Source organism: Mus caroli, unplaced genomic scaffold (genome assembly GCF_978045245.1).
Source record: "Mus caroli unplaced genomic scaffold, Mus_caroli_1 scaffold_8, whole genome shotgun sequence".
NCBI lineage: Eukaryota > Metazoa > Chordata > Mammalia > Rodentia > Muridae > Mus > Mus caroli.
Window position 1 is genome coordinate 108,675,675 of NW_028227263.1, and position 11,207 is coordinate 108,686,881.

The window sequence follows — 11,207 nt, forward strand, 5'->3', positions numbered from 1 at the left end:
GATGAAAACAATTGGAGTAAAATTATAGGCTAGAGACTGCCTCACCTCATGGGGACCTAAGGGTCAGAGAGGCTTTCTGCAAACGGGTTGGGCCCATGTGTGCTAGAGGCACACAAATGTGCTTGGGTAGCCTAATAAATGAATGAATGAATGAATGGGTGAATGAATGGACCAGAAACACTGACAGGTTAAAGGACCTGCTGCTGGTCCACAGGAGACCTAACAGCAGCAGCCTGAATGCTGGTTCCCGTCCCAGGAGCCACAAGCTGTTGTGACCTTGGGGACACCCACGCGCCGGACTTGGCCCGGAACTCTGTGTCTCAGGGGCGGGGAGGACGAGCCAGGAGGGACAGTGCGCGCGCGCGGGAGACCGGCGGATGACGGGTTCTTAACTCCAGGCCCTCCCGTGCATCACTCCAGTCAAGCCCGGCCGCCGATCATTGCGATCTGCCCTGCTGACATTCCACTTGGGCGGCCCATGCCTCTCCTCGCGGCCCCGCACGCTCGGAATCCTTCAGGCGCTCGCGCCAAGATTCTCCCGCGTCAGCGAGCCCGCCCCGCAGCCGCGCGCGCCAGACGACTCTCCCGCGTCCCGCCCCGCGCAGGCCCCGCCTACCACGTCCGCACCCCGCCCCCGGCGCGCAGGCCCTGACATCTAGCCCCACCCCTTTAGTGCAGGCCACGCCCGTAAAAGAACACGCCCCCCGAGAAGCCACGCCCCCACCAGAGCTCCTCGCTGGTCCGCGCGGCGACGGGGCGGGCCCCGGGCCTGCGGCGGCCGCTGAGGGGCTCGCAGCCCTCGGGGCGGGGCGTGAGGGCGGGACGGGGCCGGTGCCGCGCGCTGGGATTTTTAAATGTCCCGCTCGAAGCCGGGCGCAGGAGCAGCCGGCTCGACAGCCAGCGCGGTGTAGGGGGCAGGCGCGGATCCCGCCAGCGCCGCGCGCTCGGCCGCCGCCTCCCGCCTCCTGCTTCCCGCTCGCCGTCGGCCTCCTGCCCGCTCGAGCGCGCCTGCCTGCGGCGGACACAGCTTCGGGTACGGGCTGCCTGGACTCCCGGGACTCCCACGACTCCCAGGCGTCCGGACCGGGTCCGACCAGACCGGACCGGGCCCGGGTGGGGGTGGGGCGAGGCCGGGTCACCCAGTCCCCTGAGGTATCAGCTCGGGGTGCCCCGGCCGGGGTGGCTATGAGAGACGAGACAGGAGTAGGTGTAGAAAGGGACACTGAGGCAGCCCCGGCCCCGAGGACGGTGATGGAGCGGGGGGTCCTCTTGAAGGGCGGCTGGGCCTCCATCCCCAACCTCAGGTTCGGACCCAGGGTCGCAGGCTGCCGGCGGCGCCTGCGGGTGACAAGCCACCCGGGCCCATCGGCCATTTTCCCGGCCAGCCTCCGGGCCCAGGAGGCTCCCGCCGTCGCCGCCCGCGCGGGAGGGGGGAGGGGTGCCCGGGACGAACTGGAGGACTCAGGTCCCCTCTGCGGGCCGTGCTCACCACGATGCCTGCTTGTTGTCCTCCCAGGTCTGAGTTCCAAGTCCTGAGCCATGCCAAGGGAGAGGAAGGAGAGGTGAGTGGCCTCCCTGCTGCGGGAGGGTAAGGGTGAGTAGCGGTGGGGGAGGGGCGGCCTGAGTTTTTGGGGAGCAGCACCCCATGACACCATGCCCTTGCAGAGACTCGACGGACCACAGCAACATGAAAGAAGAAGGTGGCTCCGACCTTTCAGTCCGCTCCAGAAAAAGGAAGGCAAATGTGGCCGTGGTGAGTACAAAGGATACAGGTTGGGAAGGGGACAGCACCCCCACTTCCATCTTACCTGGGTACCAAATTTGGTTCTTCTCACCTACTACTGAAAAGAATTAGTTGAGGGGGACGTTTGCTTTAGTTGAATGTCGTTCAGGACCTAACAAACATTTCCCCCTTTTTCTCTTGTGTTTTTTGTCTTTGGGTCGCACCATGTGGACCCATGGTGGACCGGGATTTTTTTTGTTGTTTTTCAGTTTTTGCAAGACCCAGATGAAGAAATTGCCAAGATTGACAAGACTGTGAAAAGTGAGGATAGCAGTCAGGTAGGTCTGCTGCCTACAGGGTGTTCTGCCTCCCCAGTTCCAGGCTTTCTTTCTTCCAACTTTCCCAAACCAGAGCCACAGGCCACATGGCTGAACCTCTGAAGTTTGTCAATGTGGCCTGGTCTCTGTTGGGCCTGGGGTTGTGGGAGGGGTTTGTGTTTCCTGAATGGCACCTTTAAGGTTACAGGTACTGATACCTGGAGGAACAAGAGTGAGTGTATAATTTGGTCCTTTCTAAGCCCAGGGGGAAACTGAGTCTTATTAGAAGGTAACCCAGAGTCCTTTGCAAACCCAGAGCAGAGCCGGGCCTGCAGTCTTACTGCCTAAGGCTAGTTGGGGGGTAGTTGGAGGATAGGACTCCCAACTCTTTCTCCCTTGTCCATTCTTGTGACTTTTCCTAATCCCAGCAGTAGAGAAGTAAGGGCAGGCCCTCTGAGTTCCACGCCAGCCCAGACCATATAGTGAGACACCCTGTAGCAAAAACTAAACTTTTCTCCTATGCAACCCAGAAAGTTCCACCATCAGCTCACTACATTGATCACTGCTGTCTGGTCCTTACGTGGCCTCAGCAAGGATCTGTAATGACGTGTGTCTCAACCAGTATTTCATTGGCTGCTCCATTTCTTCTTTCCCTCCTATGTAGTGCCCTATGTAGTGCTTGCCAGATCTTTCTAATGCAGCATGGTATCATAATATGAGAAGATCCTTGCAGAGAGAGCTTCTATTATCTCTTTGCCTCCAGCAATGGCTGGGGACTATAGTTATGGCTCCAGTGGGGGAGCGGCCTATCTCCAAAGTGGCTGGTGACACCTTCGACCTTCATCAAAGATAAAGCTGAGCAAGAACAGTATTCTGTTGGCCTCATCTCTCTTCTCCCAAAGGCTAGTGGTGACTGTAGAGCAGGGAGAGACAGCTGGTTATGAGGAATGTCTTCTGAGCAATGATGTTCTGCCAGCTAGGGCTGCAGCAAGGTGCAATTCTAGGCAGGACCCCAGTAGACATTTTGTTGTTGTTGTTGTTTTTAAAAAAGGGGGGGGGGTCGGGTTTTTTCCTGTTTAAAAAAAAAAAGTAGCCCCTACAGAAGAAAAATGCATCCCATATTCTTTTTTTCCTCCCATTTTCTTCAGCAAGTTGTTGTAGGTGTAATTATTGAATTGAGTTCAGCCCAGTGTCTCAACTTTGAGCCAGTGAGAGTCCTCATATTAAATTCAATGATACTGAAAGCCCACAAAGATTTTTGATTCTTATCTTCAGCTGCTATTTTTGTTTTTGAAAAAGGGTCCCTAAATGTTAACTCGGGCTGACCTTGAACTCAGTGATCCCTTTCCTCAGCCTCCAGAGTGCTGGGATTAGAAGCAAGCACGATACCACCACTTCAGTTGCTCTGAATGACTGCATGTCCATTTTCCTGTTAGCCTTCTTCACAAACCTTTTAGTTTTATTGTATTTGGTTTTTTGCTTTTGAGATGGCTCCCACTGTAGCCTTGGGTGACCTGGAGCTCACCATGTACCTGGCTGGCCTCAAACTCACAAAGATTGCCTGAGCACTTCTGAGTGCTGAGATTAAACGCAGGAGCCATCATATCCATCAATGCATAGCTATTTTCAGAATGCTAGTCAGCCATTTTTCTACTTGTTTTGCATAAGGAAGAACTATGTAAGGTTTAAGGATAAAAGATGGTAAGCCACAGTTGCAGTTGAGCTCAAAGTCAGGCTGATCTGGCACTGTCTAAAACTTCATATACACTCAAAAACAGACTTAATTATCCTGCCTTATCCACCGGCTTCTTAAAAAGCCAACTTTGAAGCCCTTTTGTCTGTTGAAGGCACACTTAATTTGTCTATGAACTGCAGGTTGGAAACTACTAAATTTATCTCCAAAGGCCTGCTCCCAGATGTGCCAGCCACCTGGCTGTGGAGGGTGACACCTAGCTTGTACCTTCAAAAGAACTTGTTCTTGATTGAAGTATGGTGGTAATTGTGAACCTTTTGAGTCAGGGCCAGTGATGCTATACCAAACATACAAAGCCAAAGCTGAAAGGAAGCTGCCTTTCTCGCACAGCTGGCAGGCGCTGTTGTGAATAATTTGCATGCTCAATTCTTTCTACATTGAGCAGAGAGAAGCTTTCTGCAGCACTGGTTGGAAATCAGGGGTTCCTGTGAAAATGGTCTGGGTGCTGCAAGCACAGGGGGTTCAATTCAGGAAAACATCCCCAGGCATACCTGTTTTGTTTTTCTCATCATTAATGGCCTCTGCTTAAAATAAGATAGCTGTTGGTGCTGGGTACAGTTATGAGGTGAGGCAGGAGGATCATGAGTTAGAAACCATTGAACTGCATAAGCAAGACTTGAACTCAGAAATCCGCCTACCTCTGCCTCCCAAGTGCTAAGTGAGATTAAAGTTGTGCGCCACCACTACCCAGCTAATTTATTTTTAAGTGAATGTTTTGCCAATCTGTATGTCTGTCGCATGTTTGTACCTGGTGCTTTCGGAAGCTAGAGAGGGTGTTGAATCTTCTGATGACTTCTACTAGAGTAACATGGGCTATTGAATAGGATATGAAATCACCCTTTGGACTCATTAGTTTGATCTGTGATCACAACTTAACTTAGTGCTAATGAGGTAGCGATCTATCTTGCTTTGAGTTAGAGGAAACCAAATGTACCTGTTCCATTTATATGACCACTCTTTTGTAATGTAAGTTACTTTTTTTTTTTTTAAGATTTATTTATTTATTTTATTCACATGAGTGCACTGTAGCTGTCTTCAGATACACCAGAAGAGGGCATCAGATCCTATTACTGATGGTTGTGAGCCACCATGTGGTTGCTGGGAATTGAACTCAGGACTCAGAGCAAGCAGTTAGTGCTCTTAACTGCTGAGCCATCTTTCCAGCCCCATAAGTTACTTTTGGTGTCCAGTTGGCCACCTGAGTATTTCAGTTAATGTCCCTGTTTCTGAAGTTAGTTACAGAAGTGACATGGAATCTTTGAGGCATGCCTTTGGCTTTTGTTTCTTCACACTTGCCTCCATTTTAACCAAGGCCAGCATATCAAGCCCAGTAATCTACCAGTCCATGAATGGACAAGTTGCTGGTTTGCCTCCAAACAATTGGCATGTGTTCTATTGGCAGCCCTGGGATGATAATTCAGCATGCGTGGACCCCTGCTCTTTCATCCCCACCCCTAACAAAGAAGAGGACAATGAGCTTGAATACCCCAGGACTGCATTTCAGCCTCGGAAAATCAGACCACCCAGAGCCTCCCCACTTCCCGTCTTGAAGTAGGTGTTGACTTTGACCCATGGCTTCTGAGTGTCATTGGTCTTTCTGGTCTACATTACTGTGGGTGCAGACTGACATCTATCTGAGGTGTTCATGTTTCTTGTTTTTTCTTTTTACAGTTGGGGCAATAGAGAGGAGGTCTGGAGGATCATGTTAAACAAAGAAAAGACTTACCTGAGAGATGAGCACTTCCTGCAGCGCCATCCTCTCCTGCAGGCGAGGATGAGAGCAGTTCTTCTGGATTGGCTAATGGAGGTGAGCGTGGAGGTTCCGGCTGCTGCGGCATCGCCACTGCTACCTTTCTCTGTGCTGCTGCAATCTCTGTGTGCTCTCTATAAACTGTTGAAGTTTCGGAAATAATCTTGTCCCTTAGACATATTAAAGTTGGCATTTCATTGTTTTTCCTAAGTGTGAACAGTTACAAAGTTTGTGTTTTTCTAATAAGTTATTAATTACAAATTAATGTCTACATATATTTATATATGCTAAATTGTTATTGTAATTGTATTGGAGGGCTGGAGAGATGGCTCAGCAGTTAAGAGCACTGACTGCTCTTCCAGAGGTCCTGAGTTCAAATGCCAGCAACCACATGGTGGCTCACAACCATCCATAATGAGATCTGATGCCATCTTCTGGTGTGTCTGAAGACAACTACAGTGTACTTACATATAATAATAAATCTTTTTAAAGAAAAGCTGTCTACTGGAATGCACATACTAGCTGTGCAGCGGTCACTGTCATTAGTTATAGACATATATGAACAGGTTATATGCAGCAGTCAGATCTCAAATGTGCTTATTTGGATTCCCAGGATCCATTCTCCCCCCCCCCCCCCCAGAAGGATTTCTTAGTAGACTGTTTTGTTCTAATCACATTGGGAATCCCCTTCCCTAGTTCTGTGCAGTGGTTAATCAATGAGCAAGCACATGAGGCTGGAGTAGTCTGCCTGCATAGTCTAGGCCTGTGGCTCCATTCCAGACAGCTCAAACAATAAAAGAACCCTCCACATTGCAGATTTTTAAAAGTATGACAGACTAACTAGCTAATCACTAAGCTTTTTTTTAATGAAACGTCACGGCTGGGCCTAGCTGTGATTAGTCTGACGGTCTAGCTCGCATGACACCCTAGGCTTAATCCTCAGTAGTACCAAAAGAAAGTGAATTTGATTAGTGGTGCACCTCTTGCTGGCGGTAAACTGTGAGTGACTTGTAGTGCTTGGATTCAAGGGAACTTCTGGGGTACTTATAGTGAGGAAGAAATGGCATTTTCTACTGAGAAGTGGAAGAATCATGTTGGCAGGTTTACCTCCAGAAAAGGGTGGTGGGGGGGGGTGAGTAACTCAAATCATGTAGGGATGCCTACCCTTTGGAAAGGCAGTATCCCTACTTTATATGATATGCAGCCTGTTGGAACCGAACCTAGAATCATTCTCTGCATTCTCTGCTGACTTGTCGCTTCAGGGGCCTGGCTCAGACAAATTGCTTAAATTTGAGTCTCAGTTTTATTTTAGATAGGCTCTCGTGTAGCCCAGGCTGACCTTGAACTTGCTATGTAGATAGAGGTAATATTAAACTTCTACCTCCTCCTCCCAAGTAGTGGGGTTATAAATATATACCACCACAAGTGGGTTTCTCTTTGCTTTTTTTTAAAAAAAAAGATTTATATGTATCTCTGTGTGCCACTGTGTTTATATACTCACAGAGGTCCCAAGAGGATGCCATCTAGAGTTACAGGCAGCTGTGAGCCCATCTGTGTGTGCTGGGAACCGAACTCAGGTCCTAGATGACCAGCACGTGCCCACTGAGCTGTTTGTCCAGCTCCAGTCTGCTTGCTTGTCTCTAGCATCTTCAGGAAGTGCTTTGGATGCAGATTAGACATACTGTATAAGCCAGGTGTTATGGCACAGCCTGTTGACTACATCCTCACTACTGCAGAAAGAAAGAAGAGCTGCTGACAGTGGTGGTGGGACACCCTTAATCCCAGCACTCAAGGAGGCAGAGGCAGGTGGAGCTCTGAGGTCAAGGCCAGCCTAGGCTACAGAACAAGTTCCATTTCTCGCCAGGGCTACATAGTGAGACCCTATCTCAAAAAAAAATGTAACTGGTATTGTTCAACAGTGAAGACTATACCAGTTCTTTTTCTGAGTCACAGTGAAACCTGTGAAGGAGGTTGCATTCTTAGAACTGTGTAGACTTTGTGGAGTGGTCTCTAAGTGCTACTTTGGTCAGACTTAGCCTGTCTGATTTGCTCTTGCTGTTTGTGTAAGTCATAGTGCGCTCAGTTCCAGGGTCTCACTGGGCTGTGCTTAGGAGGAGCAGGGTGACAAAAGTCAGGCAAGTTCACTTGTGCTGCCCCTCAGGAGCCTGTTCTAACATGGAACCCTTTTCCCAGGTGTGCGAAGTCTATAAGCTCCACAGAGAGACGTTCTACTTGGCACAGGACTTCTTTGATCGTTACATGGCATCACAACAGAATATCATAAAAACACTTTTACAGCTTATTGGGATTTCAGCCTTATTTATTGCTTCAAAACTTGAGGTAAACAAAACAAACCTCCCTAACATTCTTTGTGTGATAAGCATTATTTCTTAAATTCTGCCCCTATGAACAACTGTTATATGCACCTTGAATTCTCTTAACTCTGACGCTTCTAAAGTTAAGGTAGACAGTGTCAGGTGGAGGCGGGTAAGGAACAAGGCCATAGATCATTTAGTTTAGTAGCCACTTTAACCATAATTGACCTTGGGACTGAAGAGATTGAAATTGTGGCATAGTGGTTCCCACCTGAGATCCTAACACTTAGACAGCTAAGGTAGAATGGGCAGTTTGAGGCCTGCATGCCCTCAAAATAATATAAAAAGGGTTGTTGTGGGGTTCTTTATAGACATAGGGTGAATGAAGAAGTCTAAGCAGTTTATCCATGAGTCTTTTTGAGACAGAATCTCTGAAGCTTGCTTGGATCCAGCAGCCTCTGGAGTTGTGACATTAAAGGCCACCATAGCCAGCTAGCTTTACTTCTTATAACTAGCATGCTTTCAGTTGCTGAAGTGAACCAGTGTTGAGCCATTGAGTGTATCCTCTTTCCACGTCAGCATACTAGAGCCATTTTGGATGCATGTCCTAATCTGAAACTGCCAGGAACGGTTTCTTCTAATAGCATCTTCCTTCTGTTCCCTTTTAGGAAATCTACCCTCCAAAGCTACACCAGTTTGCTTATGTTACAGACGGCGCTTGCTCCGGGGATGAAATTCTTACCATGGAATTGATGATGATGAAGGCAGGTTACACATTAATATCTGTGGGGGGGGGGGGGTGAGAGAGAGAGAGAGAGAGAGGGAGACAGAGAAAGAGACTGTCTTTCCCGTGCAAGGTGTGGTGTGCCCACCACCACAGTGGGTCTTATCCAGTTAGCCATGTGGCAGGGACTACGGCTGAGCTTTTCACAACTGTCACTTCTTTCCTTTAGGCCCTTAAGTGGCGTCTAAGCCCTCTGACCATTGTGTCCTGGCTGAATGTGTATGTCCAAGTGGCCTATGTCAACGACACGGGTGAGGTACTGATGCCTCAGTACCCACAGCAGGTCTTTGTGCAGATCGCAGAGGTATGTGGACCTTCTTCTGCTTGCCCACTGTGTGTTTGTGTGGCACACCACAGCTCAGGGGCTTCTAGAAGCTTCATGTGGCATCTTGTCTTAGTGCTCCTGTCTTCCTTAGCTTCTAGACCTGTGCGTCCTGGATGTTGGCTGCTTAGAATTTCCTTATGGCGTCCTCGCTGCTTCTGCTTTGTATCACTTCTCCTCACTGGAGTTGATGCAGAAGGTCTCAGGTATGTTGGGCTTTCCTGGGAGTTCACAGACAAGGTGTCTTCAAGGTACAAGCCGCTATCAGCTGTGGACTGAGCCTCTGACTTCTTTACTGGCAGGTTATCAGTGGTGTGACATAGAGAAGTGTGTCAAATGGATGGTTCCGTTCGCCATGGTTATCCGGGAGATGGGAAGTTCCAAGCTCAAGCACTTCCGGGGAGTCCCCATGGAAGACTCCCACAACATCCAGACCCACACCAACAGCTTGGATTTGCTGGTCAGTAATCTTGCTCCCTCCCATCAGACAAGTACTTAACCAATGCTGCCTAAGGAAAGCCAGTTCTAATTCCATTAAGAATGTTTCTAGTCCATAGAGTCTGTGTCTCAGTATGCGAATACTATAGACATTAGGTGAGAGGGGTTGTTTACTGAGACCAGTTCTTACCAGATATAGCCCAGGCTGACCTAGAACTCAGAAGTCTGACCTCTGCTCCCAAGTGGTAGGGTTACAGGTTTGCCACCAAGCCTAACTATCATTTTTGCTGTTTCTCCCTCTTGCCTCCATATTAAAAACCATACAGCAAGTAAAATGACACTTTGTTTTACTTTGACAACTTTCCCTCTTATTCTTATGTAGGACAAAGCCCAAGCAAAGAAAGCCATATTGTCAGAACAGAATAGGATTTCTCCTCCTCCGAGTGTGGTCCTGACACCCCCACCCAGCAGTAAGAAGCAGAGCAGTGAGCAGGAGACAGAATGACAAAACCTGCCATCGCCTCCAGAGACAGTGGTGTGGAAGCAGCTGCCTGGAGCTGCCTGTGCTGCCTTGGAGGTCAGGAGCCCCTGCAGATGCTGTGCTCTGGAGAGGTGCATCTCTTCCGGAGCAGCAGGGGTCTACAGGATGCCTTGGATGGAAGTGCTTGTATTAAATGCTAGGTGTTTTAACTATAGGGTCAAGTACACCAGCCACCTCCAGAACACCACTGAGTGCTCCAGAAGCTGCTAAGGAGGGTGCTACTTGACCCACTGGACTCTTCACACAGATGACACAAGCTTGAAGTTAAGGAGGCCACGCCATGGCGGTTGCTGGCCTCTGCTCGGGTGTTGTAGGTTGCTGTTGATAGGCTGTGACAAGTGGTTGTGAGCAAGTGTGGGATGCAGAACCCACAGCCTGGCCTAGGCTGCCCTTCTCCACTGTCAGCCGACAGCATGTCCTGCCTTCATGAACTCTTATTTTGTAAGTGCTGCTACGTCTATCAATTTTTAATAAAGATAATACTATCTTTGAAGCAGCTGTTCTTATCTCTGTCTAGTATCAGAAACTAGGAGTTGCCTTTTAGAGTTGGTCTACCAAGTTCTCTTGATTTCCTAATTCTTTTTTTTTTTTTTCTTCGAGACAGGGTTTCTCTGTGTAGCCCTGGCTGTCCTGGAACTCACTCTGTAGACCAGGCTGGCCTCGAACTCAGAAATCTGCCTGCCTCTGCCTCCTAAGTGCTGGGATTAAAGGCATGCACCACCACTGCCTGGCTGGTTTCCTTATTCTTGAGACAGTCTCACAATGCAACCCAGGCTGGCCTAGAGCTATATAGCCTGGGCTTCCATGAGGCTCTCACCCACAATGCCCTACACAGGCAGCAGTTCACACTGTAATTGTCAGCTGTCTCAGCGGTGCTCGTGGAGGCATTCCACACCCAGGGAGTTTCACTAGTGTCATCTGTCCTCTCCAGAGTATTACAGGTCATAGAGCTGTAATGCATGGTCTTTCACCCTTACCCAAACATGAAGGATATAAGACATTTTGTTTAACAATTTAACATAGTAGCCTCAGACTACCTCTAAGAGGAAAATGAACCTGGGCACATTGGTGCACACCGTGTCTCAGCTCGTGGGAAAATCCAAAGTTCTAGGCTACGGCCTTAGGCCACTTAGGAATGCCCTGTCTCAAGACAAGGGAATGGGAGTGTCAAGCAGAGTTAAATGACAGAACATTTACTGCAGATTATCTCCTGATGGGCTATGCAATCACTGGGCCCTGCTGCTGCCCACTGCATTCGAAACCT

At 49.1% G+C, this 11,207-nt stretch overlaps 1 protein-coding gene across 1 annotated transcript; it reads left to right on the forward strand.

Moving 5' to 3' along the window:
* The first annotated feature begins 832 nt into the window (after positions 1-832).
* Positions 833-10,396, forward strand: Ccne1 (cyclin E1). Its single transcript, XM_021167944.3, has 12 exons — positions 833-1,033; positions 1,517-1,562; positions 1,666-1,753; positions 1,993-2,061; positions 5,196-5,344; positions 5,465-5,600; positions 7,737-7,883; positions 8,527-8,622; positions 8,812-8,946; positions 9,059-9,170; positions 9,267-9,424; positions 9,785-10,396. The coding sequence occupies exons 2-12, from the start codon at positions 1,540-1,542 to the stop codon at positions 9,905-9,907; spliced, it is 1,236 nt and encodes a 411-aa protein (XP_021023603.1). The 5' UTR covers positions 833-1,033; positions 1,517-1,539; the 3' UTR covers positions 9,908-10,396.
* Positions 10,397-11,207: the final 811 nt, after the last annotated feature.